The sequence below is a fragment of the Lagenorhynchus albirostris genome, chromosome 11 (assembly GCF_949774975.1).
Source record: "Lagenorhynchus albirostris chromosome 11, mLagAlb1.1, whole genome shotgun sequence".
Lineage (NCBI taxonomy): Eukaryota > Metazoa > Chordata > Mammalia > Artiodactyla > Delphinidae > Lagenorhynchus > Lagenorhynchus albirostris.
In genome coordinates, this window is record NC_083105.1 from 63,933,050 (window position 1) to 63,945,553 (window position 12,504).

At 56.1% G+C, this 12,504-nt stretch overlaps 1 protein-coding gene across 1 annotated transcript; it reads right to left on the minus strand.

Annotated features, from left to right (window-relative positions):
- Positions 1-2,803: 2,803 nt before the first annotated feature.
- On the minus strand, positions 2,804-5,816 carry WNT1 (Wnt family member 1). Its single transcript, XM_060166401.1, has 4 exons — positions 5,713-5,816; positions 4,731-4,984; positions 3,778-4,043; positions 2,804-3,292 (listed from the first exon to the last, which is right to left on the minus strand). The coding sequence occupies exons 1-4, from the start codon at positions 5,814-5,816 to the stop codon at positions 2,804-2,806; spliced, it is 1,113 nt and encodes a 370-aa protein (XP_060022384.1).
- Between the last annotated feature and the right edge of the window lie 6,688 nt (positions 5,817-12,504).

Below are 12,504 nucleotides of genomic sequence, written 5' to 3' on the forward strand. Positions count from 1 at the left end.
ATATACGCCTGGCACAGAACAGGTGTCAGCAAGTGTTCAAATGACACGAGGTTTCACGTACATGATCGCATCTCAACTTTATCACCTTCCTGAAGAAGACTAAGTACCATTAACCATCCCCGTTGAATAGACAAAACCACTGAGGCTGAGAAAGGAACGGAATTTTTGAAAGTCTAGTTGGGACCAGAACAGGATTCACTTTTTCCCTTGCTCTTCTTCCAGCTCCTATGTGTCAGCTCAGCTCAGAGCCTCCCAGCTTCCAGGCCTGAAAGCAGATACTGATTCTAGTTTTTAGAGTTAGAAATTAGGCAAGAGTGGCTGGGTACAGCCGTGAACCCTTCGCCTCCCCACCCTGCTGCTCCTCCCCGAATCTGGGTATCGTCTAGCAGGGTCCCAAGCCCCCCTCCTGCCTCTGGCAGCCCATTAACTTCGTGCTTTGGGATCTGGGGGATCTAATAACTCGTTGGATTATAAACTGGACATTCTTTGCAGGGCGTTCTTTACTGGAAACCAAGGCCTGTCAGGTGCCTTCTACCCAGGATCAATAAGATTTCTATTCCTCCCCCTCAACTGCCCATCAGAGCTGAGCTGATGCTAGCTTGCTGGATGGAGAGAAAGGGAAAGGGATGTCATTGCAGGGTTGAGCAGCTCCTGGCTCCACTCCCCTACCCCCACACATATCCCAAAGACCAGCAGGGGTCAGAGTTCACACACCCAGGGAGAGGTGGGAGGCAGCAACAACAGCAAGAGTCCCGGGGAGAGGGGGAAATTCTCTAGTAGGCTGGGATCAGTTGTTGCCCTTGGGGGTGCGGTGCTTCATAGCTCCCCCCTGCTCTTTGGGTCCTCCCCTAGGGGGACGTGTTAGGATGAGGGACAGGCATTAGAGCTTAGGAAGCAGTTGGTGTTTGTCTGAAGTAAGGTTAAGCCTAAGGGTGGGCCTAGACCTAGGGAAAGGGAGTGGATTCGAGTTAGAGGTAGGTTTCGGGCTGTGGGCAGGATTAGTACTCCCCTCCAATCTGGTGAAATGCACACAGAAGTATCATATTGGTGTAGTTAGTAACAATCCTCATTTGGGCTCTTTGTGGAAATGGCTAGCTTCATGGTTAGGTTATGGACCACACCTGGGTTTCCTTTCAGTTACACTGGTTTACGACTAGCCTCTATTTGAGTTCTAACCCTCCTGCTCCTTTCTTCTCCCCCATCATCATCTCTGAGCTTTTGGGTCCAGGCATAGAGCCTATCACCTGTTACCTGGATCCTACGTAGCCCAAGGTTTGGAAGCTGGCATCCTAATGTGGCATTTCCTTGTCTTGGGAAGGGGAGTGGCTTCCCCATTGCCCAACACCCTGACCACAGCTGGCCCAGATAGGCTTTGGGGACCGAAAGCTCTACACCAGGAGCAGCAGCACCCCTTCTGTTTGGGGTTTCTCTTTCTTCTTTGGTTTCTTTTCAGAACACCATCATAGCCATCACTCAGTTAGAGCGATTTTCACAACAGCTCATCTACATAGGAAAGGCAGGCTCCAAGTTTGTTTGTTTCATCCCCTCTCCGCAAGGGAAGAAACTGAGGGAGTTATGGACTTGCCTGATATCACAGAGCCAGTTGGTGTTCAAAGAGGAAGAAGGACCCTGCAGCATCTTTTGACTCCTGACCGGGTTCTTCTGGAGATCTGGATCCCCAGCGACCTCATCAGGGCCATCCAAGGGACAGGATCTCAGAGTCCTCTTTCAGGGTCAGGAAACCAGTTCCCCATCAATGTATCTTATTTGTTTAAAGGAGGTAAGCAATAGTGTGTTCTGGATTCAAGGAAAAGCCACCAAGTCATTGATAAAAATAGAGATTTTATTCTGCAGAGGAAGATACTACATGGGTGGGGGCGAGGAGCCACTAATAGCTACAGTGGAAGGAAATACTGATTCCGGTATGCAAAGGCATCTTTGAGAAATTGGGGAGAGGAAAAGAGGGGTCACAAAAGGCTGGAGGGCAAAAGGAGAGAAGAATGGAGAGGATTGGGTTGGGTGGAGGTGGTCTCTGCAAACCAGGCTGGAACCCAGCACAATAAATAGTTTTATTTACAACAACCAAACTTGTGGCTTTTTATCCACGTTTCAGTGCAAATTATTTACACACTGATGAGGAGGCAGGACAGGAAGGGGGTAGGAGGTGGCTGAGGGAGGCATGGCTGGCAGCTGTTCAATGGCTCCACGACAGAGGCTGGAAGAATGGGGATATTTCTGCGGGGTCCCCCAGCCTCATGTTCCACATCACCACAGCTGCCCTTTCACCCTGGAACCTCCCGCTTCAGCTGTAGGTGGGGAGGACAAAGGCCCTGATGCTCAGGTGTGTGTTCAGGGTCTGCACCCTTGGCAGGAGAATGGGAAGGGCATGTGGGGACCTGGAAAAAACGGAGGATAAAGGAGAGGGAGAGAGGCAGGCAGGTTGCTGGCGCGGTGGAGGAGACAGAGCTACACGTCAGGAGCTGACGCTGATGGAGGAGGGGACGAATCCTTCTCCCACCTCCTGGCCAAGCAGGGGCAGTGCAACAAGGGGTCTCCCGCGGAGGTGGAGGGAGGTAGGTCCGGGGCAGGTCAGTCAGGATGGCAAGAGGGTTCATGCCGCCCCAGGCAAGTGGTTTCAGGAATCCCCAGGTAGGAGCAGGTGGGAGAAATGATCGGATACGTAGGAGTCGCGGAGTGTGGCTGAAGGGGCTGGGTGGGCGAGGATCGGGGTCTTAGGTGCCAGCGAATCTGTTTGGGGGTGGGCTTGACGAGAACGCTCCTAGGGATGAGTCCGCGCAGCGCCTCACAGGCACTCGTGCAGTACGCGAGTGTGCGTGCAGTTGCGGCAGCTGACGTGGCAGCACCAGTGGAAGGTGCAGTTGCAGCGCTCGGTGACGCGCTGCGTGCGCGTGCGGTGGCCCCGGCCACAGCAGAGCAGCTCGCAGCCGTCCAGCGCGGGCGACGAGCTGTTGCAGGCGCGCCCTGCCGTGCCCGCTGTACCCAGGCGTCCGCTGTATGTGCAGAAGTTGGGCGATTTCTCGAAGTAGACGAGATCGTGGGGGGAGGGAGGCTTGTGAGCGGGGTCCTCGGGCTCGAGGCGCAGCAGTTCCGCCCGCGAGGCGCGGTTGTTGCCGCGATTGCCGTACAGGACGCGCGAGGCGCCGTCGAAGCGGTCCCGCAGCACGTCGCCCACGGCGCGCAGCGTGGGCAGCCGCATCCAGCACGTGCGCACCGTGCACGAGCCGGACATCCCGTGGCACTTGCACTCCTGGCGCATCTCGGAGAACACGGTCTGGGGGAAACGGAGAAGAAAGGGTGTTCCAGGGCACTGTCAGAGTCAGGGCCACCTTCCCAGATACCGCCCCCTCCCGGACGTCGCCGGAACCTCAGCAAAGGCCCAGGCCTAGCCGCGCACAGAGGAAGGGAGGCGCGAAATGTCCCGCAGAGATTTGGACACTAAGCCCAACTCTGCTCCACCCGGCGAATCTGTCTCTGCCTCTCAACCTGGTTTTTTGAACCTGTACAGTGGAGGGGCTGTAGGCAATACAGTCTATGGGTTACATGACTTCTAACCTCTCAGTTGTCAGCCACTGTCTCTTTCATTCTCTGGCTTCCTTCCAAGCCTCCGCGCTCTCCGGACGCCCTCGCCTGGCTCCTTACCCTACCCCATGACCTTATCACCGACCGTTACTTCCCAAGTTCGAGGTTAGCCTCTGCGAGGGACTCCGAGAACCCTGCCATTCCGTTTCGGGTGCGGTGACCCTCAAGCCCGCTCACCGTGCGGCCCGCCTCGTTGTTGTGAAGGTTCATGAGGAAGCGCAGGTCCCGCCCCTTCTCCCCGGAGTCCACAAACTCCCGGCCAAAGAGGCGGCCGAAGTCGATGTTGTCGCTGCAGCCTCCCCAGTGCCAATCGGGGCCCCCAGGACCGCGCCGCCGGTAGTCGCACGTGCAGGACTCGATGGAGCCCTCCGAGCAGGAGCGCGCCACCGAATGGGTGACCCCGGCCGAGGTGATGGCAAAGATAAATGCTGTTTCCCGACAGCCTGTTGGGGAAGGGAGCGGGGATCAGCTAGGGGGCACGCGGGGGGGCAGCAGGCACCTTCAGTGGAGGGCTTGGGACCCTTGAGTCCCACGCCCCAAATCCTTCCTTAGATTCCTGAAAGCCCGGCGACGGGCTGTGTTGGGAAGCTGGTCTCACGGAGAAAGCAAGTGCGTGGGCACGCAACCACGGCCACGCTTGTAATCACACGTTACTGAGACTCAGGGAGCATTCTGGCTTCTCGGTGGAAGTGGGGCAGCCCCAGAGAGAAAAGCCGGAAAGAGGGGAGTGGAGGAATTCTGCACCGCCAAGACCTCTCCGCAGCCCAAACTTTCGGCCCGGCCCTCGTCAGCGATGCAAGACTTGCTGGGCTGGAGGTAAGAGACGCCCGCAGAGACCAGCTTTGAGAGGGGCTGAGGGACAGCAGTGGCCAGCCAGCGTCCACGACTCGGAACTCCCTTTCTCTGGGGCAGTGGCTCAGAAAAGTTAGCTTCGTGCCCGAGGTGCACGGCTTGAAAGCCCCTGGTAGAACGAGTCTGGCCCAGAGCTAGTGCTGGCATGAAGCTCTTGGCGGGTGGATCGTGTGACCCTGCAGGTGCCCCGGACATCTTCCCTGCACTTGCCCGCCCCTGCCCTGGGGGTGACCGTGCGTTCCCCTGGTCCAGGAAGCGTCACCTTCCTGGGTACCCACCTCGGTTGACGATCTTGCCGAAGAGGTGGGGCCCCGAAGCTGTGGGACAGTTCCAGCGGCGGTTCCGGAACTGCCACTTGCACTCTCGCACAGCGCTCTGCAGCCCCCCGCTCACACTGTGCAGGATCCCCGGGTTCTGGCGGATCAGCCGCCGCTGTTTGCGGCTCAGCAGCTGCAGACTGGGCTCGAGTACCAGTTGCAGGCTCTTGGAGTCGGTCAGCAGGTTCGTGGAGGAGGCTACGTTCACGATGCCCCTGGTGAGACGCACGATAGGAGCTCAAGCTCTGGAAGGGGACCTGCACCCTAACCAGAAAGGTCATGCCCACCCTGTCCTCTTCCTGGAGCTATTTGCTGGCGAGAGCGGCGGGATCAATAGCAAGGTAACAGTTCCGCGCTCCCAGGCTCACTAGTTTGAAAGGACTTGGCGTCCAGAGTTTTGTGTTCCCAGGGATCTTAGGGCTGCTCGGGGGCCCTGCGCCCGGAGCTGGACAGCAGAGGCACGGAGAACCGGAGACTAGATATTCACCTTGGTTCTCAGAGCCTGCTTCCGGGCAGCCTGGTGAGCAAACCCTGGCCTGCCATCCATGCCCACCCAAGGCGTGAAATGCTTGGGAGTTCCACCCTCTACTTGGCTTCTTTCTGAGTGCACGCCTGCCCTTTCTCTCCCGAGGCTGGGAAACCTGTGGTGTGACTACCGCTGTGAGGCTCGGTTTGGGGCTCTTGGAAGAAGGGCGGTGCTAGATGGGAGTGGGCTCCCTGGCTGGAGTATCGTGGGCCACCGGGCGGACCATTCACCCCACTTAAGCAGAGCTGGATCCTCTGGAGCAGCTCCGCCCCAGAGCGCCCCTCGGTGTCTCAAAGGGAAGTCAGAGCGCTGGAGAGAGCCTGTCTGCGGACGGATCCCAGAGCGTGGGAGCTGGATGGGGCTGGCCCCTGGCTCTGTGCCCCGAGACAAGTGGCGACCCCGCACCAGCTCACTTACCACCATCGGCCACTGCTGTTGGCGGCCAGGGCTGCAGGCAGAGCGGCCAGCGCCAGCAACAGCGTAGCGGAAACCCAGCCAGGCAGCAGCGCCCAGTGCCCCATGGCCTGCCCGGCCTTGCCCGCTCTGTGCTGCAGTTGGGGCGGCTTTGGCTGCTGCCCGCGGCGGTGGGACTGGACGCGGCAGTGGCGGCTGTGGCGAGAGTCCGCAGTCTGGCTCTAACAGCCCCGGGGGCGGGCGACGGGCTGCATGGCTCGCGGTCCCAGCTGGTGGGCTGAGGCAGCCACGGCGGGCGGCACCGCCTCTTATAGTTGTGGCGCTGGCTGAAGTGACGATAGGAGGCTGCCCCGCCGGGCCGCACTGTGGCACCAGGGCACACCGGTCAGGGGCGCAGACAATGGGCAGCGAGCGGGGCCGTGGCTCCCGCCCGTCTGACCCGAGAGCTGACGGGCTGGCCGTCGGGGCTCACCCCCGCCCCCTACCCGGTGGCTCCCGCCTCCGGACCTGCACTGGCCGCCGACCCCTCCCCTTGGGACGCCCTCCCACGCGCGCCCGCCTCACTCCTCTCCGCGTCCGGAGCCCGTCGGGGACCAGCGTCCGCCAGGGGGCGCGGCGACCAGTGTGCTGCGGGCACAAACTGCCGGGAGCTCAACCGCTTCGCTGCCTGCTGTGGGGCTGTCCCCTCGACGTCACCCCGGTCCCCGCCGGCGTCTCCTCTCTCCCCCATCCTGAGTGGAAGAAGGAAAGCTGTGGTTCTGGGCAGCGACTCTGGGGAGATACCTCCCCTCCCAGGACCCCCCGACGGCTGGACAGGGAAGGAAAAGGGGGGAGACTGGGGTGGGGCTGGGGCTGTGGTCAGGGAAGTCCCAGGGGTGGGTTGGGGGATGCGCTGACCACACAGAGCCCCACCATGGAGAGGGACCTGAGGCAGCGGCAGTCTGTGCTTGTGAGGTGGGCTGGAAGGAGTGCACAAGTGGCTGCGTGTGTGCGCGCTAAAGTGGGACAGTGCAAATGAGACTCCGGGTGAGAATATGTGTGAGTGTGTTCTGAGAGCGCACACTCACGGGTGTCCTTGTGCACAGAAAATCCATGTTCAGAAGAGGGATGTGAGGAGCCTTTCCCAGGAATCTTGGAACTTAGCTCAGGACAGAAAGGGTCATCTAGTCGTCTTGTCACCACCTGGGGCAGTGCATCATCTCCTAGGTGTCGGGAAGGAGGTGGCAGCTACGTCAGGAGAGACCCAGAAGGTTGGCCGAGGAACAAAGAGTGTCTGGAACTGTGTGCGGAGGTGGGCGGTTGAGTGGGCGATTAAATATGCATAGGTGTGTCACTCTCACCCGGCGTACCTCATGCCATCCTATAGTGTGTCACCCTGTGGCATGTGTCAGCCTGTGCATGTCACTGGGGGAGGGGGACTATGCCTGTAACCAAGGTGGTATCAAGATGGATGAGTGGCAGTGTCTCTAAGGACTAGGCTCAGAAAGAAAGGGCAGTGGAGCAGATGTCAGGGGTGTACATGGAGGGGCTGGGAAGAGAAGGGCTGCTGGCTAAACTGAACCCAGAAGAGGGAACTTGTGTCTCCAAGTTTCTGCTTCTTTCTGAATTTTTCTGCCAGGTTTCTGTCTTCTCCCCCCCAAACTCTGGCTCTCTTCACTCTCACCGTGCCAGGTTACCTAGAGCACCTGCGACCATCTCTACGAGTCCTGGGAGTCCCTCCTCCTAGGACTCCATCTCAGCCTCAAGGCCACCTCTGCCTCCTATCGAAGAAGTGGCAGCTGTTCCCTATATGGGGCATAGGGGGCACTGCCAGCCTGGTTCTCATGCCCCACCACCACACACAGGTGGCCCCTGGAAGACGGAGGATCTCCTCCTTTAGGTCTCTCCTGTCTCTCCATTTTACCGAGGAAAAACTACATTGGGCAGTTATCCAAGGGCCACACAGCTAACGAGGGAATAAACGGTAGAGCCAGGTTAAAACCCAGACTGTTTTGACTCAAAGCCCATGCATGCTCTTTCCACCTTACTGGCTGCTTGTGACTGTGCAGCAATAGCAGGCTGGGAGCTCTTCCTGAAATTGGCAGATAAAGAAAAATGGTCTTTAGGATCTTCCTGCCTCTCCTTTTTTTTTTTAAAAAAATTATTTATTTGTTTGGCTGTACCAGGTCTTAGTTGCAGCATGTGGGATCTAGTTCCCTGACTAGGGATCGAACCTGGGCCCCTACATGTGGAGCGTGGAGTCTTAACCACTGGAACACCAGGGAAGTCGCTCCCTTTTTTTTTTTTTTAACATCTTTATTGGAGTATAATTGCTTTACAGTGTTGTGTTAGTTTCTGCTTTATAACAAAGTGAATCAGCTATACATATACCTATATACCCTTATCTCCTCCCTCTTGCGTCTCCCTCCCACCCTCCCTACCCCACAACTCTAGGTGGTCACAAAGCACCGAGCTGATTGCCTCCCTTTTTGATCCTCTCTTTTCCCTCTCCTCTGCCTTTCGGATGCTTTTTGACTGAGCAATATACCCAGGCCTGATCCTAAAGTGTTCCAAGTCCCAGAAGTGATCAGGCTTCCCCTCCAATGCAGGGAAATCACTCTAAGAAATAAATGCTTGATAAGTTTAATTAATCTTCCTGGGGCACTTGCATTTTAAAAGAGATGCATATTAACACAAATGAAGCCTGATGGAGGTTATTTTTGAGGGGAATGTATTTTCCAGGCCCTTTGCCCAGTCCAGCATGCTTGTCCCCTCCAAGGATTTGCCCCTGAGGGACAAGGTGTACTGGCCCAGCATCTTCCACGGGTCTAAAAGCCAGTGGCCTCTGCAGAGGCCACCCAGCACAGATGGCTCAAGTAAATAGACAGTGTACCATGGGCAGCCTGTCCTTTGTCCCTTAGGATTTTCTTCCCACTGGGGCCTGGGTCACATCTTTTGGCTTGGTGGGTTGATAAAACATCATGGAGGAGGGAGCTGGGCTCGAAGACAGGGCAGTCCTGTCTGTGGCCACTGGTGACAAGCAGAGGTGGGAAGAGAGGAAAGAAGGATTCAGTATCCTTTGTTCCACCATTCCACCCACCAGGAATAGTGGGGAAGAGTGGGAGGGCTCTAGGTCTGGTCACACTCTGTATGACCTGGCCCAAATTCCTATTTAGATCAAATCGTCGCTCTATCAATCGTCCTCTCCTTCTTTCCTGCGTCATCGGTTTACCTAGCTACTGGATCATACCCATCAGCATACAAATATGCTGTAATGTCTCCCATCTAAAAAACCCCAGAACTTTGTTTGACTTCACATTACCACCCAACGTTGCCCCATTTCTCTGCTGTCTTTATATATATATATATATATATATATATATATATAAATTTATTTTTGGCTGCATTGGGTCTTCATTGCCGTGCAAGGGCTTTCTCTAGTTGTGGAGAGCGGGGGTTACTCCTCATTGTGGCGTGCGGGCTTCTCATTGCAGTGGCTTCTCTTGCTGCAGAGCACGGGCTTCAGTAGTTGTGGCACGTGGGCTCAGTAGCTGTGGCGCACAGGCTTCGTTGCTCCGCGACATGTGGGATCTTCCCGGACCAGGGCTGGAACCTGTGTCCCCTGCATTGGCAGGCAGATTCTTAACCACTGCGCCACCAGGGAATCCCCTCTCTGCTGTCTTTTACTGCAGAACTCAAAAGCGTTGCTTTAATCACCAATGCCGGTTTCTTTTCTTTATTCTGTCTTTCCACCACCCTAATCACACCTTCTAACCCACTACATTTCCTTATAAAAATCATCCATGACCTCCGTTTTGCTCTACAGTCAAATCTCAGTTCTCATCCTAACAAACTTTTTAGGAATAGCAGACAAAGTTGAACACTTCCTCCTTGAAATATTCTCTCTCAATTTCTGGAGCACCGTTCCTACCTCCCTGGCTGCTCAGTCTCTTTATCTGGTTCCACCTTTGTACCCAATTTCTACATAACTCATTGAACTGCACCCCAGTTCAATCTGGAGCTTCTTCTCAGTCTACACTCACTCCTTTGGTGAACTATCCAGTCTCATGCTCCCTACTTTTATCTCTGGCCCTGAACTCTGGACTTGCATATCTAACACTTGAATAAACACCTCAAAATGTACAATGTCCAAAACTGAACTTCCAGTTCTTCCCTTGCACCTGCTCTTTTTTCAGTCATCCCCATCCCAGTAAATCGCAACTCCATCCTTTCAGTCGCTCAGGACAAGAATCTTAGAGCCATCCTTGACTCATCTGTTTTCTTATAATCTGTGTCAAATCAGTAAAAAAAAGAAAAGAAAACAGTCTTGCCCTTCTGTCTTCAAAATATATGTAGAATCGGATCCATTCTTACCATTCCACTTCTACAACACTGGTCAGAGCCACCATCATATCTCTCTCCTGTACTATTGCAATAACCTCCTAACAGCTCTCCCTGCCCCAGTCCTTGGGCCCCATAGTCTATTTTCCACAGAGCCATTCTTTCTAAAACAAAGTAAGATCGTTTCATTCTCTGCTCAGAATTTTCCAGTGATTCCCTATCTCACTCAAAGGAAAAGGCAAAATCTTTATTTTTGCCTACAAGGCTCTATATAATCTGACCTTGCTCCTTCCTTGTCCTCTAACTTCATTGCCTACCACTCTCTCCCCTGTGGGTTCCTCCCTCCAGCCACACCGGCCTCCTTGCTAATTCCTTGAACGTACCAATTAAGTGTCTGTCCCAAGATCTTTGCACCTGCTTTTCTGTCTTCTGGAATGCCCTTCCTCAGCTATCTCCATGAATTTGTTGCTTCCCTTTTCCTCCCCCTGTATAAAATGTTAATTCCACTACCTATCTCCTTTACCCTGCTTTATTTTTCTTTGTATCACTTTTGACCATGGATAACTTTAAAGACTTAAAGTAGAAAATTAGGAGCAAGCCACCGCCCCCGTTGAAATAGAAATGAGAGCGATATGTCAGAGGGGAGAGAGGCTTTACCTAGATGGGGTCTGGGGAGGAAGCAGGGGGCCAGGGCTGAGAGTTATTGGCAGAGGAGCCTACCTTCCTTTGAAGCACCAGCAGGTGGCACTGTCTCCTTGGGCTGGGAAGGCATCAGTCCCTGGTAGAGAAGGGGGCAAAGTTCTGTCGAGGGTAATCTCACAGATAGCTTGGGTGTGTGTGTGGGGGGGGGGTTCTCGGGAGTCCAGCGTAGTCGGGCTGCGGAACCTCTGGTGCCTCCGGGTGGTGGCCTACGGTGTTGCAGCAGAAGGCGTGAGAGGCGGAGGGTGGGCAGCGCAGCTGAGCTCACCGCCGCCGCGGGCGCATCCATCCCTCCAGGGCCTATAATTTGGGTTCCCCGGGCCTGGCCGCCCCTATCAGCGGCTCAGCAATAGATGAGTCACCCGGGACCCTGGGCCAAGGCAAACACGGGGTGGGGGGAGGAGGGGGAGGAAGAGGAGGAGGCTTTCGAGACTGTACTCAGCTTTAGCCGACGCCTCAGTTGCTCGATCCCCCAATCTCCCTTTTCTTTGACCCCCGCCCTATAGGGCCCCAGTGTTCTTCTCAGATTGCTCTCGGTGCGTCCATCCCCATGATGGGAAGGCAGCCCCCTACCCTTCCCATTGAGGGGAAGGGGGATCAGTTTGCTCCCATTTCCCTCCCTGAAGCGATGACAGTCCCTCACTTTCCCCCTGCTGTCATGGCCCCAACCCTTGTCAAGGTCCCTCTGGTTCCCGCCCCTCTCCTTTCCTGGAGCTGGCCGCGTGCTTGGGGTATTAGGCAATGGGTGTGTACCCGCAGCCCTCTCCAGGCCCCGCCTGCCACACCACCCTCCAGCCGCCTGCGGGTCAGTGCTCAGGCCAGCCGGTCGGGCCAAGGGCACTGGGGGCCAGCTCAGGCCACCCAGTCTGCCTGCCTGTGGCCTCATGTCCCAGAGCTGGGCTTCTGCAGGGAGAGGGAACAGGAGTATGGGTCCTTGGACTTGGGATAGGCCAGCTTGGGGAGCCCTGGGGTCACCAAGAAGTTGGAATCTGTGGCAGTAGTTCTGACCCTGGCCCTTCCTTGGCACCTGGCTATACGGCAGCCCAACAAGGGTAGAATAAGAAGGAACAGTCTGAAACTGGAGACACATGGAGAAATACGAGCGTCCAAGAGGTCCCCCTGTGGGAGAAGAGGGGCATAGGAGACCTCGTCCCCCCTTCCAGGGCCCTAGGTAAACTTCCAGGCTGACATCCAGGGAGAAGGACAAGGACACTGGTGAGGATCACCGAATCCAGGTGTAAGGACAAAAGCTACTGAGTCAGGGTGCAGATTCTGGTGGCCTCAAAAGCCATACACGGTTTGGTTCTTGGCCCCTAAACAGGAAGGAGGGGCAAGAGCTCTAGGGCTCCTTCTCCTATACTCCCCTCTCCCCCCAAGGTAGGACAGCAGAGGGGAGCAAGCAACCTCCGTGGTCACAGCTGTCCAGTGTCAGGACCATGGCGCTTTCACCTCCCTAGCCTGCTTGAGGCCTGGCACAGGAAGGTGATTAATACATTTCCTACCAGATGAAAGTCATTAATCTCCCTCAGACAGCTTCGCCCCCTAGACAGCAATGCCCCCTGCAGCACGGGGCAGGACCTGCAGCCACACAGACTGCAGGCTGGCTGCCCAGCAGAGCTACATGGCCAGTACCAAGGAAGCGATGACTGGGGCTGTGGGTTTCAGCCCCGTGGCCCTGCTTCCCCGGGGGGCCTGTCTCTGAGTCAACGTGCCAGCCTTGGGCGCGCGGGGCCAGCGGTGCCTTGGGCTGCGGTCTGGCAGGGGCGGGGGGCGGCT

Coding starts and splice junctions, on each gene's coding strand:
- WNT1 (XM_060166401.1), bottom strand. CDS start 5,816: ATGGGGCACTGGGCGCTGCTGCCTGGCTGGGTTTCCGCTACGCTGTTG. Junction 4,985..5,712: donor AACAGCAGTGGCCGATGGTG/GTAAGTGAGCTG, acceptor GCGTCTCACCAG/GGGCATCGTGAACGTAGCCT. Junction 4,044..4,730: donor CGGCAAGATCGTCAACCGAG/GTGGGTACCCAG, acceptor CTTCCCCAACAG/GCTGTCGGGAAACAGCATTT.